Source organism: Xiphias gladius, chromosome 4 (genome assembly GCF_016859285.1).
Source record: "Xiphias gladius isolate SHS-SW01 ecotype Sanya breed wild chromosome 4, ASM1685928v1, whole genome shotgun sequence".
Taxonomy (NCBI): domain Eukaryota; kingdom Metazoa; phylum Chordata; class Actinopteri; order Istiophoriformes; family Xiphiidae; genus Xiphias; species Xiphias gladius.
The window spans coordinates 25,586,448-25,605,175 of record NC_053403.1 but is presented as its reverse complement, the minus strand read 5'-3'; the positions used below and the strand labels follow the sequence as shown (position 1 = coordinate 25,605,175).

General features: G+C 45.5%; 3 protein-coding genes across 4 annotated transcripts; 2 read left to right on the top strand and 1 right to left on the bottom strand.

Annotated features, from left to right (window-relative positions):
- The first annotated feature begins 76 nt into the window (after window positions 1-76).
- Window positions 77-11,350, top strand: ddx51 (DEAD (Asp-Glu-Ala-Asp) box polypeptide 51). Of its 2 annotated transcripts, XM_040124691.1 has the most exons (16): window positions 77-326; window positions 1,010-1,329; window positions 4,134-4,312; window positions 4,407-4,557; window positions 4,819-4,964; window positions 5,114-5,185; window positions 5,268-5,374; window positions 6,452-6,560; window positions 6,694-6,839; window positions 8,649-8,838; window positions 8,997-9,112; window positions 9,217-9,333; window positions 10,135-10,236; window positions 10,353-10,416; window positions 10,513-10,647; window positions 10,847-11,350. In XM_040124691.1, the coding sequence occupies exons 1-16, from the start codon at window positions 304-306 to the stop codon at window positions 10,862-10,864; spliced, it is 1,995 nt and encodes a 664-aa protein (XP_039980625.1). In that variant the 5' UTR covers window positions 77-303; the 3' UTR covers window positions 10,865-11,350. The 2 variants fall into 2 exon arrangements, with proteins under 2 accessions (XP_039980625.1, XP_039980627.1); XM_040124693.1 differs by lacking the exons at window positions 10,353-10,416; window positions 10,513-10,647; window positions 10,847-11,350 and having other exon boundaries at window positions 10,077-10,193.
- A 4-nt stretch (window positions 11,351-11,354) lies between these two features.
- On the bottom strand, window positions 11,355-12,898 carry smim8 (small integral membrane protein 8). The gene is made up of 2 exons (XM_040124698.1): window positions 12,622-12,898; window positions 11,355-12,173 (listed from the first exon to the last, which is right to left on the bottom strand). Exons 1-2 carry the CDS (start codon window positions 12,748-12,750, stop codon window positions 12,015-12,017), a joined length of 288 nt encoding a protein of 95 aa, XP_039980632.1. The 5' UTR covers window positions 12,751-12,898; the 3' UTR covers window positions 11,355-12,014.
- Window positions 12,899-16,126: 3,228 nt separating this feature from the next.
- Window positions 16,127-17,832, top strand: gjb7 (gap junction protein beta 7). The gene is made up of 2 exons (XM_040126058.1): window positions 16,127-16,156; window positions 17,011-17,832. Exon 2 carries the CDS (start codon window positions 17,026-17,028, stop codon window positions 17,830-17,832), a length of 807 nt encoding a protein of 268 aa, XP_039981992.1. The 5' UTR covers window positions 16,127-16,156; window positions 17,011-17,025.
- The last annotated feature ends 896 nt before the right edge of the window (window positions 17,833-18,728 follow it).

Genomic DNA, 18,728 nt, shown 5'->3' with positions numbered 1-18,728 from the left:
TTTTAACTGAATTTCGGCACCCAAAACTCCTTTTAATGTGGCCGCGCCCGACTGATGACGGTAAAAAAAAAAATGCCACTGCGTCATCAAAGCGCGTCTAGTGCAGTGTGGAAAGACCAACACATAAGAAAACGTTGGTCTTAGCAGTTCGGGAGACATGGGCTGTTTACAGAGTTTTCAAGGACCAGAGTTACGAATCTTTCCGAGGATAGTAGCTGCTCTGTGTTGACATTTAGTTAATGCGGGATAGTTGACAAGAATGGGAAAAAAAAGCTTTTATGGGCGTTTCATCGTGCTGTTGACATGTCTCTGTTTCTTGTGAACAGGTAGGCTTCTTTTCCGTACTAGTTGACATCGCTGCTTTTTCTTTTAGTTAGGTCATTTTACCTCATGACCCCTGGAGTTGTAAGGCTCCAGGGTCATGGCGGCGCTTTTTCGACGGTAAGCTGCAAAAGTTCTCATGAACATATGTTCGCTGGTTAAGGCTTCTTAAATGTGCCATTAGGATGTGTGAGTGTGTATGAATTGGTGAATTTGGGAGGAGTGGTCGATAAGAGTAGAAAAGCGCTATAAAAATCCAGGCCATTTACCATGTAAATGTGATGATTTTCTGCTTTTTTGTTTTTTTCGGGCGTATCTGATTGTAAACTGAATGCTTTTGCTAAAAAAACAAGCATTTTGATTACATCATCTTGGGCTCTGGGAATTATAGTGGGCACCTTACACCATTTTTCTGACATTTTATAGACAAACCAGTTAATCGATTAACGGAGAAAATAGTTGGCTGATTAATCGATAATGAAAATAATCGTTAGTTGCAGCTCTAGTCTCAACACTCATCGGCTTCACAGGTGGAGCATTCTGGAGCAAAGATAGAAAAAAATGTTGGAGACAAGAGCCATATCTCCTTCTCAGATTATGTGGGCATTAAAAAGCTGCCGCGCTGCGGTTGTGCTGAAGTAGTGGACCGAAGAATCCGTAACATGTATTAAATTCTGTCATGTCACAGGTATCTTGGAGAGGAGGAAGATGGGAGCGTGTCAAAGCAGTCTCGGTCTCAGGCGTTACTGGCTAAACTACAGCAGAAGGCAAAAGAGAAGCAGAAACAGAGTTTGACAGGACAGCGACAACACCTGCCTGAGGAACAGACAGTACAGCGGGGTGTCGGAAAGAAAAGGAAAGTTGACAAGGACAGCTGTCAAGAGCCTCAACACCACAAAAAGAGGAACTCAGAAGGAGTGCCTTTGTATGTTTTGGACTCTGAAAACCAAGATGAGCCTGTCGAAGAGAAAAAGAAGAAGAAGAAGAAGAAGAAGAAGAACCAGTCAGGTATGCATTTATCCCAAACTCTGCAGTTCCTCACAGCTTTGTGTATTTCAGCTCATTGGGCCTCATGCAGGAATCGCTCATACAGGTTTACAGATGTGTTCTCAAGTGGCACGTACAATTGATTAAGAGAATGTGTGGCATTCGCCTGTCTTCTCATTCTTCAAATTTTCTCTCACAAACAAAAATTCACGAGTGGTCCGGATTTGTCGTACCAGTCATGGACAGACAGTCTGTCTTTTCTCCACAGGATAAAAACACATCATCTGACTTAAGTACTTAACTCATAATGCCTTAATCTGAATGAATGTGGAGTTTAAATATGATACCAAAATGAAGTACAATCAAATATATAACTAAGACAAACTTGATTGCAAAAGTGGAATTCTGTTGGCTGCCGTTTCACGGAGAGCATTTTTAGGTACTGGTATTTTCACTGTCATATTTCAGTAAGACGTCAGCTGCCTGGGGGTCTTTCTGCGGGTCTTCGTCCCGTATCATCCTCTGCTGCATCTGACAGAGTAACAGCCTCTGCTGTAGGCTATAAAATTATCCTGACTGATACCTTTCTGGCTGTCACGTGACTGCCTCCCATCATGAAAGGCTTTCATCTAGAAAGAGTGTTTTTAGGATCTAACCTCATGTTAACCCATTCCCTCTCAACGTCTGTGACTGTACAGCTATACGGCATACAGCGCTGCTCTGATGACACGTCGTTGAGAGCTGTGCCATTTCTGTTTTCTAATTGGTTTGCGTCCTCTGCCGTCTACTGACTCCGCTAAATTTGTCTCGATTTTTTTTTTTTGCTGATTTCTGACGGCAGACTTTAAGCTCTGTGGTGTCAAAGTCTTCTTTTTACCCTTGATAACAAAGGAAGCGGGACAGGTAGCCTTATATGGAATTTTTAGGGGTGTTTATTATGCTAACGATGAACTCTCACATAAGCACGCCTGCTCATGAAAAGATGGCATTCGTCAGTCTGACACCTGCGATTTACAACGAGTTTGTTTAGATAAGAGAGTTTAGCGAATCCGACTTGGAAGACTCGTACGCAGAAACCTCAGAGAATAACATATTCTCCAGATCCAGGATTAGAGTATGAACGCGTTCTTGCTTGAGAGCAGAGTTTGTGGGTTTTTCAGCTCACAAGCTCTGCTCTCATCCACCTTGTTTCCGGTAGCAGCCCGACGCTGTTTTCAGTGAAAAAGCTCTGTACGCTACCCACTCGGCACCAAACAGCAGACAGACGAACTTAGAGGCTGCTACATGTGACCATAGTCAAGTCTTTGGTAACATTCATTGTAACAACTTCATAAAGCGACGATTGGTTAATGTTGTGTTTACAGAGTCTTCTTTTGCCCCATGGTAACCATGAAAATGAATGAATGCAGCTTTCATGCTCATTATAGTTCACTATGATTTATTACAGTTTGAGTTTTTAAAAGTAAAATTGAAATCCTGTATTTTTATCTTTATTACATTTTTGTTGTATTTGTGTTGCTGTTCATAGTTGTTACTAATAACGATTTAATTCCAAGTGACGTTCACTTTTGACACTTTTTTTAATGTTAGAATTATGCTTGTCCGAGTTTATTTTTCAACTGTATTTTTTTCCCAAAGGTTTATGTTCTAGACACAATTTCTTATTTGTATTTTGAGAAACTCACCATGCCGGTTGGGACTGAGAAGTCATAGCTAAATTTATAATCTCAAGGGATTTGCTGGATATTGTGATGATCGAGATCATCAGTCTCGTTTAAAAGTTATAACTGGGGATGACAAGTAAGTCATTCCTGCTCTAGTAATCTGTACTGTAACTTTTAAGGTAGATTCTAATCAGGGATTTCACATTGTGCGCCGTGGTCTAGTTATGACCTGTTCAAAACTGTGATGTAGCTTCTGTTACGTACACAACTGGTCAAAAGATTCCGAACACCTCCCTCTTCCCGGTCGGTACCGAAATTTACATATTGTAATGTCTCAGTGTACCCTGAGGTTAAATCACAGAACAAACAAATAGTAAAGATTTTTTTTTAAAAAGAATCATGGAATCTTAAATCCTAAATTTAATTCCAATTTTTGACTCATCCAGCAGCTGAACTCACTCCTGACACCTTTTCTACGGTGGAAATCAGACATTGTTCAGGACGTTGGTCCCAACTTGGTCGCAGAAGTTCCCATCAACCTGTTGCACCTGCAGCTTGCTTGGCTTTCACCTTCTGTCCAGTTCGTCCCCAACCAGCTCCACGGGGTTCAGGTCTGGACACTGTGCTGCTCTTCCATCATGTGAAGCTGCCATCTGTTCTTCTAAGTTTCTGGGTCACTATCTTGCTGTAGGATGAAGCACCTGACCAACCAGTCTGTCTTCCTCTGTTACTTGTCTTTTTCTAGCCAGTCTGACACCAGTTTACCAGTCCTACTTCCTGCAGCACAGTATGGTCCTCATAATGCATCAGACGGTGTAGTAACACACTTTGTTCCAACTCCCTCTGTGTACAGACAGAGGGTTTGTAAGTAACCAGCAACAGTTGGGACACCTGTAGGAACTGTTTGCATCAACTTTCAAGGCTTCATTTACTTCCGTTGCTGAAGGAAAAAGCTGAAAGTGAACCCGTTTCTTCATCCCTGAAAAAGGTCTGTTTTCTATGAAGTCTACAGGATTTTTCCGTTTTTGGTTTGCCGCTGACCTTTGAACCGCCTAAGGCTATTCACTGGACTTGAGCTGTTTAAAATTCAATCAAACCCGGAAAAAGGGAGGTGGCTTAAAAGTTTTGACCGAAAAATATGTCTCTTTCTTTGGATTTCAGACAGTTCAGTTGAAGGTCATTCAGGCTCTCCTGTGACTGGAGGAGATGGACAGGAGGACACAGGAGGAGAAGACGACGCAGAGGCAGAAAATGACCCACCAAAAAAAACAGCAGGGAAGACTTCTGCTCCAACTGGATTCACAGTTGTGGGAGGATTCGAGAACAAACCTGTCCAGAAGGTACACTGATACGTCGATGGAGTCACCAGTATCATTCGTATTCCTCCTCCGGGGTCCATAAATATCGATAGGGTGTTTATTCCTGTGTTCACAGGTACACAGAGTCCTGCCTCAGTGGCTCGCTCAGCCGGATGTGATTCACAGAGACATTAAAAGCAACCTGGTCCCGATCTCTGACATCTCAGGACTTTGTGCTCCACTCGTGAAAAAACTACAGAATCATGGAATTCGACACTTCTTTCCAGGTAATGACACAGGCTGAATGAATCTCTGCATTCAGCGGCAGGTTTCCCAAGATCTAAGGGACTGACCTTCCGGTTAGTGGACCAACCTGCTCTACCTCCCGAAGCACAGCCGCCCCTGATGGGTGTACGCATGGAGTGGGGCTGAGAAACAATTGGTGCCGAGGGGATGCCGCGATTTGAAATCGTTGTGGAACCATGGGTGTGGTGCATATACGCTTGACAAATAAAAGTTGTGAATGGTTACTGTGACCTTTTTCACAGTGCAAGTGGGAGTCATCCCAGCCATCCTGGAGAGCACGCAGCAGGGCCTGCTGATTGGACGCGGAGGCTACAAGCCCAGGGATATCTGCGTGTCTGCACCAACAGGCAGCGGCAAGACTCTGGCGTTTGTCATACCTGTCATACAGGTAAGCTCCCCGCCTCTCTCTTTTAAGGACCTTTTGAGCAGGAAATACAGATGACACATGTATACATATGCACTACTGCATGTGTGCGATTGAAGAAGGCGGAATATGCAGAAAGACTCGGGTTCAAAGAAAGATATTTCTGCCATCAGGTGCTGATGGAGCGGGTGGTGTGCGAAGTCCGGGCTCTGGCTGTGTTGCCGACCAAAGAGCTGGCTCAGCAGGTCAGAATCTTTCAGAACCAAAATGAAGTTGTGTTTGCCGCAGACATTAAAAAAAGCTCAGCTGTCACGTTCTGTTGTACAGGTTTGCAAAGTGTTCACGTCATACGCTGAGGGAACCACTCTGAAAGTGGTGATGCTGGCTGGTCAGCGGTCCTTTGCTGCAGAGCAGGCCTCACTCTCAGAACACAGGTGAGGAGAAAAACCGAAGCCTGAAAAAGAACGAGGCAGCTTCAGCGGCTCTTCACGGGCAACGGGGGCTCGTGCATTCGGCCCCACTTTCTAGGGTTCGAATTTATTTCAAAAAGTGTTCGGTTCAGTGTCGGGATGTATCCAAGTACATTTACTCAAGGACTGTACTTAATATTGTACTTTTTACTCAACTTTGTGTATTATGACTTTTACATGCCAAACGTATGATGATCTTATAAAATAGGATGCAATTCTGTTCAATTACCCAACAATATGTAAATATTTTCCAACCAGCCGCAACATTCAAACTTTGGGTACTATTTTCTACTAAGGCATGTTTTATAAAGTGTTAATAAGTTGTAATTAATGGTCCGTAATGATATTATTAATGATTTCATATTAGTAAAACATCACGTTAATTATTCATTTATATTCATAAAAATTACCTTAAGTAAGTGGTTTATCAAGGCTCTATTGATGAATTGGTAAATCGCAGGCCTTTAATAGGGAACACACTTGGGTTATCGGGTTGTAAAAATAAAAAATCCATTGGGCTGGTCCATTGTTCTGCATAGTGAGTAATGTTACTTCTGATCCTTTAAGTACATTTTGCTGCTTATACTGCCTACACAGTAATATCTCTCTTCAGTTTTTCATACAGCTTTTTTACATACCAGTTTTTCTGACATTGGTCAGCAGTAAAACCCCGAGCGTGCTGAGATAAGCAAGCCTGTGTTTATTGCTAATGACTTAAATTTTTATTTGAATGAGGAAGAAAGTGTTACTTCAAAACTTCCATGATCTCACCGCCGATGGCAGATGGCGTCCTTTTTTATGCAGCCACCGCAACATACAAAAAAAGTCAGATGTTGACACAGAGGAGCTTCAGTTTCAACTTTGCAACTGTACTGTGGAGAAAAATATAATAGAGATCATTCATTAAGATATAAATCAGGAACCGGTCCTGGTACAGTATTCAGTTCTGAAGGACTCGGACCAGGATCCATTATGGTAATGCAAACATTTATTCCAACAAACTCACCTGAACATTTCTGTTAACCGTGATTTTTCCTCCAGGGGAGGGATGAGACGCAGTTTAGCAGACATTGTTGTGGCCACTCCAGGTCGACTGGTTGATCACATCGACAAGAATTCAGGCTTATGTCTGGAACACCTTAGGTTTCTTGTGAGTTCTTAAAACCTGTATAACTTCAACCAATATATTCACAAAACAACAGCAGCAAATATAAGTGACAATGAGGTCAGTTGTCCGCCATCTTTCATTGGTGTCCTTTTTTAAAATCTCTCATCCATCCCAGATCATTGACGAGGCTGACAGGATGATTGACAGCATGCACCAGTCTTGGCTCAGTCAAGTGGTGAAGGCGGTGTACAGATCAGGAAGTGGACCAGAAGCCATGTCCCTCTTCAGGAGGACTGAGCCAGTATATGTCACAGCAGCCAGGTGAGTCAAGAGTGTCTCCTGAAGCCTCACAATCTTTATCAAGACCAGTAGTCTACCTTCAGTGGGTAGAGGTGAAACTGACATTTCCCACCAATGTGTTTTTCTTGATTCAGACCGAGTTTTTCCAGAGAATTTTAACAGAATTAAAAGAATACTCCCATTTATTGTGTAAAAATTGGTGTGGGTCAGGGTGTTTGGCCACTGTGCATCGTGAAATTATGCATTTTCACATCACTTTGGACCACTATCATTACAATATTTATAAAAACAACACAGGTTGTTGTTCTTCCACAATAACTGAGACATTAGCACGAAGAAAAGCAAAACAAATCCGATGACTGAAGTGAGCGCTATGTCCTGAAGTAATCATTCCTATTTTTGTGAGCGATCACACTGTGCGCCGTTCAAAAAATACTATTGGTAAACAAGAGTTATCGTGAACGGACTTGAACCGCAATTTTTTTCATCCTCCCATATTCACCTGACAGTGTAACAGAGTTTGGCTGCTTAACAAAACTTTGTTCGGTTGGACCTCTGTAGTCTTTCCCAGACTTTCCCAGACTTTCCCAGTGGCCACTAGTCAGCTGACTGAGTTACTGCAGCGAGGCCGTTCCTCTCTCACATTATTATTTTCTCTGACAGTTCACATTTTTCAGGCTTCAGTCTCCCTCTGACCTCATCATCTGTTACACAGCTGTTAATTCTTGGCTGTTTGACAGATTTTCTCCCAGGTTCATTCCTGATGTAAAGACGTCGGCAGACTCTTAAGAACTTGTTTTCACGCATCATTAATTTATTTTCTCGGCGGCAGCAGAACATGTTACACCAGACTTCCGAAACCCCTGCAGGTTAAACTGGACTAACCAAACACTTTCAAGGCTGATCAACTCCGAAAGACCCACTATAGACGGACTCAAAAACACTCAGTAGCCTAGCAACATAGGAAGGCCACAAATAACCCATAATGCAACACTCTGTGATAGACCGTAGTTACACTGGTGCTCTTTCCATTCAAAAAGAACATCTGTTGTCATGAATGAACACGTAAACGTCCTGTCCTTAAAACCTGAGACCACCCCCACTTTTTTAAACCTCAGTTTCAGAAAACAAATCTTATATTAGGGCCAGTACGGTTTCCTCTCTCCCCTGAGCGGTAGAGAACTCTCAGCATAGTTTTTTTTTCTTTTTTCTTTTTTTTTTTCTTTTCTGTTCATTCGGTCTAGGCGTTCCAACCGAGTCTTATAACGGTAGCGAAAACCCTGCCTAATTCACAGAGCTACGTGCTGATTCATCTGGAGCGGTGTTTGTGTCCACCTGATGAGTCTTAAATCCAGTACTCCCTCTTTAAGCTCTGGTTTTGGTCTCCACCAGCTCCTGAGGGAAACATCTGGCTCATTTTGATCAGTACTACATCTTCTCAGGCACCAAACTTTTTTTTCCTTGTGGGTTCTTTGCTGGATTAGGGCAATCACTATTTTGTCGGATACAAGTCTTTGATTTCAGGCGTAAAGTTGAAATATTTTGAGAGAAAAGTAAAAATAATTTGCTAGAAAACTATACTTTGAGAATTAAGTTTTTTTTTGCACAATTTTGAGCAAAAAAGTCACAACTTTACAAGATTATTATTTTAATGCTCCATTGAAGTGCACAGGTGAGAGCTGTCTGCCAGCTTACCTGTTAATTAGGGGATGTGGGTGACCTGAGGTTATGGTTTCATAGTGTGAACTGTAGAAGCTGACCTGGCCGAAGCTTCAGTACTGTAGTGCTGTAGACCTCAGTAACCGTGTGTTGGTCTGTGTCTCCTCTCAGTCTGTCTCCACCTCAGATGCCGCTGCAGAAGCTGCTGTTTTCTGCCACGCTCACACAAAACCCAGAGAAGCTGCAGCAGCTGGGCCTCCACCAGCCCCGACTCTTCAGCTCCATCCACAGTCACTCCAACACCACACCAGCAGCCCCCACCCAGAAACAAGACCGCTTCGACTTCCCCCAAGGTCTGACGGTAAGAGATGACCTTTGACCGTCAGGAAGGAACACAGGCAGACATGGAGGCGGAGAGAAATGTGGAGCAAAGAAGGCGGTCGGACAGTAGATGGTGACGATCGAAAATGAGCAAACGCTTGGGTCACTTTTTGAACGACTGCACCTTTCTGTTTTCAGGAGTATTATGTTCCCTGTACGTTAAGCAAAAAGCCCCTCCTCATCCTCCACTTCATCCTACGTATGAAGCTCAGCCCCATCCTCTGTTTCACCAACTCCAGAGAGACTGCACACAGGTTGGAGAGAGCTGTTCCAACCCATTACATAAAGGTTCTTGTGTGTATTTTTAACTGTCAAGCATGTGTAGCCTTTATATCTGCGCTGCTTCATTCCTCCGCAGACTTTTCCTGCTGGTGCAGCTCTTTGGTGGAATCCATGCCGCTGAGTTCTCCTCCCGACTCTCTCCTGGTGAGAGAAAGAAGACGCTGAAGCAGTTTGAACAAGGAAAGATCCAACTGTGAGTGTGCGCGCGATGTTTGTGTACCTTTTTTAAACAGACGGGCGTGTAGGAAAACAAGCGACAAGCAGGAGTAACAAAAATCGGCTCCCGTGGCGTGAATAACTATGTTTTGGTACAGCAACTTTTGTCAAGCATCTCATTTACCAATGAGCTAGTGTGCAGTATATACATTAGAGGAGCATCAAGAAGTCCTACCGGACAAGAAACCAGTTATTCAAAGGAACATACCGTATAAAAGTACCGAGGTTTAGCTGTTGCTGTTGGGAAGAGGGCTCAAGAGAGACCATCTGAGTGATAAGCGTTAGCATTAATGTGACCGTTCACATTAGAGGTAGATAGGAAACAAAGGGAAAGAGCACACTATGCAGTGGAGACGCCCCCTAAGAGACAATGTTGTTGTGAAAGAAAAGTTATGTCTGAGGTCACCTAGAAACAGAGTTTCCATTCAACACGTTGTCCACCAGAGTTTTACAGTGCAAGGTGACCCGCTCACTACACATCTTGGTCACAATTGCTAAAAGAAGAAATTTAAGGGATCGTTATAACACAGACAAACAGCAAATATCAGCAGGTAGATCATTATCAGACTTTTTTTAACTCTCAACTTCCTTTCAATACTGTAAACGTAAGTAATTTGTGTACTCAGTGACTGTAGAATTCCAGGATGGAAATATCATGACCTGAAACCACTTTGCCATGTTCATATTGATTTGCTGTCGATTTGTATCCAATTCTTGTAGTCAGCCGTTCAAATTCCTGTGAGCTCTAAGGTTCGATGTGTCATGTCATGTCCTGAAGGCTGATCAGCACAGACGCAACTGCCAGAGGCATCGACGTCAACGGAGTCAAATGTGTTGTGAATTATGACGCGCCACAGTACGTCAGGACGTACATTCACAGGTGAGCTGTCCATCAAACTCGTACGCACTGCAGAGTTTGCGAAAGAAGTAATCCTCCGTGTCGTCCAGTGTAGCTCCATCGTGAGTCTTTGTCCTGGCTTCTCTGTCTTTGCTAAGGATTGGAAGAACAGCGAGAGCAGGTAAAGCCGGCCTGGCCTTCACCTTTCTGCTCGGAGTACAGGTGAGCACTTGTACATACATACGCCAACAAACAAACTAGCAGTACCGACGGTCTACTGAGACAGCATAAAACTAGGGTTTCTGTTGGCCCCCTCAGGAGAAGAACTTCCTTCGGATGGTGGGGGAAGCAGGAAGCCCCGGGATTCAAAAGCAGATTGTTAAACCTGAGAACCTCAAGAGTATGGAAGCCCGATATGAACAAACACTGCAAGAGCTGGCTGATGTTATCAAGGTACATTTAAATGTTGAAGTAGAATATCCTCAGTTTAAAAGGCTTGAGCATACCTGCCTGTTACATTACTAAAGCTCTAGGCATGAGTGAGTACAACCAACTCCTCTTTAGTCATATAGACTTAATGGCTAGCAATGATTTTGTCCATTTTAATGAAAACTATGGCGCTCCGGTGTCACTGCCTTGTTTCTCTCCACAGGGTGAGAAAGCCAAATAAGGGAGCAACACTGACATTCCCCTCCGAGCTGGCATCTGTGCCTCACAAAGATCGCACTGCATTTTTATGGGCTGTATTTAGTCATTCGTGTCTGTGTGCGGCGAAGCTGGTGAGATCGGCTCCACTGTGGCGGTTCCCACGGGAAGATGCCGACGCCTGGAAAGGAGCTGAGGTCATCGCCTGTTGACTGAGGCTCTGACCTGTGAATTCATGTGGATGATGGCGGTAGAAAACAAATGATCATTAGAGTCAGAATAAGGAAATGCAGTAGTGAGAAGAATTTAGTTCATACATAGAAAGCTCTGGTCTGATGGCCAAAGCTACAAAAACACACACACGTTACGAGGTGAATTAACACGTATGACTTCACAAACTATCGTTTAAAATTTGTGATATGAAGACAACTCAGTGTAATGTGAAGTGATATTTCATCATGTTTTTTTCCGTTGGAATTCGTCTTCATTATAAAATAAAAACTGGAGAAAAAATGTAGATTTTATGTCATTTTATTTCAATTCAGTTTTTATCTATATTGCGCCGAATCACAACAGAGGTTCTCTCGGGGCACTTTACATGTAGAGCAGGTCTAGACCGGACACCTTGCAAATATAACTATAGAGACCCAACATTCCCCCGTGAGCAAGAACTTTTCAAAAGTCTGTTTTTATTTTATTTCGGACTTTCTCCCCAGTGAGTCTGTGACTTCGCATTGTGCAAGTTTAAAAACACCACCACTCTGAAAGAAGCAGAAATCATGTCCGTGTGTTAGCCCTGGATGCTTCACAGTTGAGCTGATAATTTAGAAGCGTCTTGGTTCAGTCATTTCATTTCCTCACAATACTAAAGGTTCCATCACAAGTTCCCAGAGCTCAAGACGATGTCTTCTCCCGTCTCGTTTCGTCTGGACAAAACACAATGATATAAACAGAGGAAAGCAGCGAATCCTCTCATCTGAGAAGCTAGAGTTGGGGCATCCATCACAACGATCATCACATCTGCTTTTCAGTCGTACAGTGAGAGCTTACTGATATGTGGAAGCACAGCCTAGCAGGTACACTGAAACACCCTTTTAGAGAACACCAGACAGGTGCCCGTGTTTCAGTCCAGTCAGGTTTTAAGTGCCTCTGTCCTCACAGTACAGGAGCACACATCAGTCCCATTTGGAAGTCTTCCTCCTCATGTATCGCTCCCCCTCACCGTCCACGGCCTCATAGAGCTGCTGGTCGTTCTCTTTCATTGCGTGCAGGTAGCCCAGGTAGCCCACGCACAGAGTGATGGTCACCAGTCCAAACACCATCACCGGTTTATTCTGCAAAACAACGCGGCTTCGTGTTAGAGCCCGATGAGCCGTGATAGATCAGGGTTCACCCATGTCAACTAAACTGCGACTACACACCTCCAGTGAGGGGTAGGGCTCACGGCGTTTCACGGCAAACGCTGCCACTCAAGAGTCGCCTCATGTGTCACGAGGCTCAAGTTCAGGGGAAACACTCCTCAGCTGTGAGACCAGGTTTAACCATGTCTGGATCGTAACCCGCACCACATTAACTGTCTTAGAGTTATCACCAAACTGTGCAAATGACCTGTGATATACGAAGTATTTCACGAGTCCACGTATGAGTGGATTAAAAAGCTTTATAATAATAATAATAATAATAATAATAATAATAATAAGACAGAGCGACGACACATCCGGGACACGCTCCAGACCTCCAAGCTAAGCTAGCTGCTTTGCCCGGTGTGTGTCTGAGTCTTACGGGTTTTATGAAGAGCTCGGGGTTGACAGCTCGGAACAGCGTAGTGGTCTGCGCGCCCCTCAGCCCGGGGGTCCTGTAGCCTTTTTCCCCGGGACCGTCCTTCCCTTTACCGGCCTCTTTGTCCGACATGTCCGGTCAAACCTGTGCGAGACAGCTCTTCGGAAAATGTGTGATAATGAAGCTGGAACGATGATTATTGCAGACGTCTGGACTACGCTGCCTCCCCAGACGTAGCCATGTTTTTGAAAGTCACAGACGACCCTGAGGAAGAGGAGGACGACGGATAAAGGGCCTGGAAGGTCACAGCGCCCCCGCTGGCCGTGACCTGCTAATCAACAGGGCCTGAGGCTTTCCTGCGTCAACTGTGAAATCGTATCTCTGAGTGGTGAAGAGGCGATTTGAACACGTCGCATTCGCATTTTTTAATATCTTCTGATTGACGATTAATCGATTGATTGTCAAAGTGAGCAGAAGATTAATTGACAAAGAAAAGAACTGTTAATTGTAGCCCTAATAATGTCCATGAGTTTCCAATAACTCTCCCTGAATAAAAATTGGAAATCTACTTTCTTCTTCAGTGCTGTCGAAATGTCCAGCAGCTGCTCAGTTCTATCTGCAGTGGGGACTGGGAATGCAGCCGGGGCCCAAAGCCACAAGACACAGACAGACGTACTTCGTTTTTCGTTTGAGCGCAACTGTTTAGTCTGCATTCTGTGTTTTCAGCGAGCTGAGACCACAACTGAGCGCAGGACGTAGAAAGTCGAATGCCAGTCGCGCAGCAGACCTAATCGGCACTAAATATGGTTTTTCTTGCAAACAGCCTGCAAATAACATGATTCTAACAGATATGGACGGATTTACTGAGAAAATGTCACTACAGACAATATTTAAACACGTCGGTAAAGGTTTGACACAACACGACTTGCAGCTGAATTCTAGCTGGTACTGATGTCGTCCACTTCAGCGGAGACTTGATTAATTGTAATTTTCTGCTTGTACAAACTCAGTATTGTTTCTTAGATGTAGCTTGTTATCACCATTTTTTCCTTATTTTAGCTGCAACAGTCTTCTTTTATGAAAGGACTTTGGCAGATGGGCCCGAGGCGCCTGGCATACCTGACATTTCGTCGGCCATCTTGGACGTTGGGGTTTTCAGGTGCACTTTCATTTGTTGGCAACTAGGTGACCGCCTGTGGTGGTTTCAAGGACCGTCCACGACAGAGAGGTAACTGAGAGGACCAGCACTATGGACAAACTGGAGGGGAACGTTGGGAATTTTCCTGACGCAAACACGTTCCCTGGAAGCGTCCTGAGGAGGCACAGACATATCCTAAGTAAAAACATGTGTTTGAAAAGAGCAGGCGGGAACTCAGCACAGACTGATCCTCACACACTCGGTGCAAACGCTCAGCCTTAAAGGGAAGGCTCGACGCCTGCCGCAAACCCAGAAAGGAACCCATTTTTTGTAGAAAGGAAATGCAATGACAGGAAAATATGGAGACAATTTCATGACAAATGCATCTTATGAGAAAAAGTTATGCCAAACTCAAAATATCTCTGTAGTGTAAGCGTCTATTTTCCATATTTTTTTCATAAGGAGACATTATTTGATTAGAAATGGTGATTACGGTGTGTTCACCGCAAACCTGTTGGTGTTCGAAACAATTTGATAAAAGTGTCCGAACACAGGCTCACTCGGGTGGAACAGGCACGGCGCCCCCAGTGGTTGGAAGGACCTACTGCAAAGACTCGCACCAATTAGGTTCTCGCTGTATGATGCATATAAGCCAGATTTTACATAAAGATGACCGAACAACAAACTGGAGGCTCTGCAACCGAGACTTAATGTCGAGTGGATAGAGACATACTACAGACCCTGGAGGAAGAAGCATTCGGATCCTTATTTAATAGCTGCAGTACTTCAATGTAAAAATACTTGATTACGAGTAAAAGTCCTGCATTCAAATGTTTGACTTTAGTAAAGGTAAGTAAGTATTACTAACAAAATGTATGTAAAGGGTATGGCTCTTATTGTTGAAAAATCCCATGAGCAGAGCCAAACCAACAACTGTACATCTGGTTCCTCTGAGCCTCAGAGCTCCATCGTTGTGCCAAAACTGTTAAAACACATCAGTGAGACACACTGTTGCTCCGGGTGACAAGTTCCGTCATCACACTGTCGTTTATTTAGACTCAGCCCCCCCCCCACACACACACACACCGTCCTGCTGCCACAAATACTCATTAGAGCACCAAATGTAGATTAATCCGCCGCTGAAAATAGTCCCCAACAAATGCCCTACGTCCTCCTATTTGTTTGGTTAAAAAAAAAAAACCTCAGTGAGCAGCTGTTTTAGGAAAATGACCGAAACTTCTTAAAAAGAATGAAACCACGTGTTATTGAGCTGTTTTGAGCGGTCTGTGTCATCAGTAGGCACCTGTGAGCTGGGTACCGGGGGCCACAGGCAGAAAAACCCAATTCGGACGGTTCTGAGAGACGGATTAGCACATTGTTGGTTTTGGTCTTTTCACGACATTTGTTGACTGCTTCATCGTCGGTTTCTGAAAACAATGGCCTTTGCTGAAGTTATTACATATTTCATCATTAGTGATGCATTAAAGTGTATTCTATTGGGTAATCCTGACGGATGCTTCGTGTCCTGTAAGATGGCCACATCTTTTGTGTGTAAAACTATAAAAGTAAAGGAGTCAGATAATTGTAGTGAAGTCCGATGTTTTACAGCGGAGTGGAGATGCTCCATTAGTGTAAAAGTACCAGTGCTTGAGCACATGTACTGACGCTCCGCCACTGGCCAGAGTCAGTGGTCGAGTTTAGCTGACCAAGGCGCCCGGCCCGCTGACCGTGCTGACGGTCTGGAGAGCGGCGGAGAGCGTCCGAAATTGCATCGTTGGATCCATATGCGAGAGGACGCGGCCCGCGTCCCAGTCCACCCGACTCTACCCAGACGCACCATTGGCACGGGAGCGGCGCCTCTAGGTGGTTGGAGAGACCTACTGCAACGGTCCTACTGCCGCTGACTGATCCGCTCTAGCTTTGTACTGAGCAGATGCAACGTTACAAGTACCGCGGTGATATTCTCTGAGGAGACCGGTAAGAGGCTGCGCTGCAGGATCTACACGGGCACCGGGGAGACGCGGGCCTTGGGCTCCGGGCTCCATCCAGCGTCCCTCATCAGACTTACGTGTGTCGGTCCAGGTGGAGGACGAGGCTGTGCGTACGTCAGTGCTCTCCTCCCCCACGCCTAGCCTGGACCTGACAGGTGGCAGATCGTATTTGCATTGGACAGCTCCATGGTGATGTGGTCTGTGTACACACACACACACACCTCCCTTCGTGTGAACTTGTCCGACAGGCTTACTAAAGGAAGGCTCCTGCTCGCCGGTTCCCAGTAGCTATCAGCCAGTCCGCTGACCACGGCGAGTGTGGCCGGAGAACGCGTTGTCCAGAGCGCTCACAAGCACAGACCCGAGACCAGCCGCTGTCAGCTCCAGGAGAGATCCGCGGGCTCCGCCGGTAAGTAGCCCGCTGCCTGCTCGGACTTCTGGATTTTCTTTCTTTCTTTTCTAGGAATTCGCGAACTTGTCTGTGGGACCAGTTGTTAGCGCCTTAGAAAGAAAGAGGAATAAAAAGCGCCTTTTATGGCCTCAGGGCTGTTTGTGTGAGGGTGCGCGCTACAAGTGGCATCAGGTGCAGCACAGCTTCATCATAATGAAACCACACACACACACACACACACACACACAGAGCGAGAGAGAGGCCTGTATATACTGTACATATCTGAAAGACTTTCACCTGGTATCAGAAGCACAGGCTGCATCACCATCACCGGTCTACAGGACAGCAGACGCCCTATAATTAGAGACAGGCCAGTTCCAAAGACTAAGACTGCAACTGGACAAGGGTCTCTCAGCACAGCACTCACATCACACACACTCCTCGGCCACTGCGAGGAGGCTGGGAAACCAACCTGGTGTAGGTCTGTGGTCATTTGAATATTTGTAAATTTTGTACAGTATTAGCTGAAGTGACGAGGGCCACCGGACAAGTCCTGCATCGTCCCCTGACATGTGAAGGGGTCCTGAATTCATTCCTAATTGAGTCAGTGTTTCACTAAACCACCGCAAAGAGGTGGTCGACTGGGGTCTACAGCACAGCGCCCTAACCTGTCATGTCAGTCGTGAAAACCACTAAAAGAAGAAATGAAATCATTATTGTCCAGAAGTGGCGCAATGCAGGGACGTCGGTGGCTCTTCAGTACCCTACATATCTAGGTGACGTCATCGCTGGCAAATAGGATATACCAGCGTTTTCGACCTATGGTCCCCGTGGTGCTCTAATCGATCCCACCGTGCTTTCTCCCCCGACAGGAGACTCCGAGGAAGATGAACTGGGGCTTCTTGGAGAACGTCCTCAGTGGGGTGAACGAGTACTCTACTGTGATCGGACGCATTTGGCTCTCTGTGGTCTTTCTCTTCAGGATCTTGGTGTACGTGGCGGCGGCCGAGCAGGTGTGGAAGGACGAGCAGAAGGATTTTGTGTGCAACACCCAGCAGCCCGGCTGTGAGAACACCTGCTTCGACCGCTTCTTCCCCATCTCGCAGGTGCGTCTGTGGGCCCTGCAGCTCATCGTGGTGTCCACCCCGTCCCTGCTGGTTGCCCTGCACGTGGCCTACAGGGAGCGCCGGGAGGCCAAACACAAGCGCAAGCTGTACCGGGACAAAGGGAGCATTGACGGGGGCCTGTTCTGCACCTACACGGTCAGCCTGGTCTTCAAGATAGCCTTGGAGGTGGGCTCCCTGCTGGCTTTCTACTTCCTGTACAACGGCTTTGAGGTGCCCATACTGCTCCGCTGCAGCCAGAGTCCCTGTCCCAACACAGTGGACTGTTACATTGCCAGAGCCAAAGAGAAGAAGATCTTCCTCTACATCATGGGCTGCACCTCCGTTCTGTGTGTCGCCCTGAACTTTGCGGAGCTCGTGTACATTATATGGAAGCAGTGGTGGAAGTGTTTCACCAGGCGGTACGCCCCCGTGGAGCAGAACGCTCTCAGCCGCAGCCCGCCACCTGTTTCCGTTGTCAACAGGTTGGTCTCGGCCGAGCCCACAGCAAACACAGATGACAGCAGCTCCCAGCCTGCATCCGCCGCTGAAAACCAGCCTGTCCAGTCCCGGAGGGCTGGGACTGACTGACACATCGTGTTCCCGTCGCAAAGTGAAACCGCAGTGAAACCCCGGTTTACCTGACAGACCAGCAGTGCTCACGGGTGTCACTCTTTACTACCCGTACCATTTGCGGTACACTTGGGTCTAACCTGAGACGAGCTACAGCAAAGCTTTTGTATCATCTCTTAGTGTGAACAGACTCCAATTCCAGATATAAACGACGCTAATGAAAGATGTGGTTTCACTTTAACCACAGTGACGTCATCGGGGTTATCTCAGGTCAGCTACGGAGAATACTCATGTTTCTTGCTACGCTTTTTGTGCTATGAACCGGGGATGCAGTCTGAAGCCAGGTAGGGAGGGTCTAATCAAACACGCTATCAGGTTACATTATGGGAGACGTGGGATCCGGTGTTTGTACAGTTGGGACGACAGGGACCAGCAGTCAGGATGTCTTGGCCTCTATTCTTTGAATTTAGAAGTTAGTTTTTTTCAAAAATCTGTCTCTTGTCAACACTCTCTCCTAAAAATAACGTTCATATACAACAAAACTGTAATTGCAGCCAGATCTGGTTTTCTATGAATATAATGAGGACATGTTGTTCGTCTACGTATTTGGGAAGTCCCCAATACGTGGATACTGAAGCTTTTTTGAATGATAACATTGATCCTTTTAAATTGCCCCTGACAGACCGTTTTCATGGCAGACATTTGGACTTGTCATAGCAGGGACAGCACAGGTGTCCCAGTCAGCTGTGACAGTGAGCCAACACGCACAGCACCACGACCCTGGAAGTAGCTCGGTAGCTTTCCCTGCCATGACGAGCCAAAACGGATGCCGTGAAAACGGTCTGTTGAACATGTCTAAATGATCTTTTCGGCACCTATGATACCAGTCAGAAATGAAGAACTGCATTTACTGC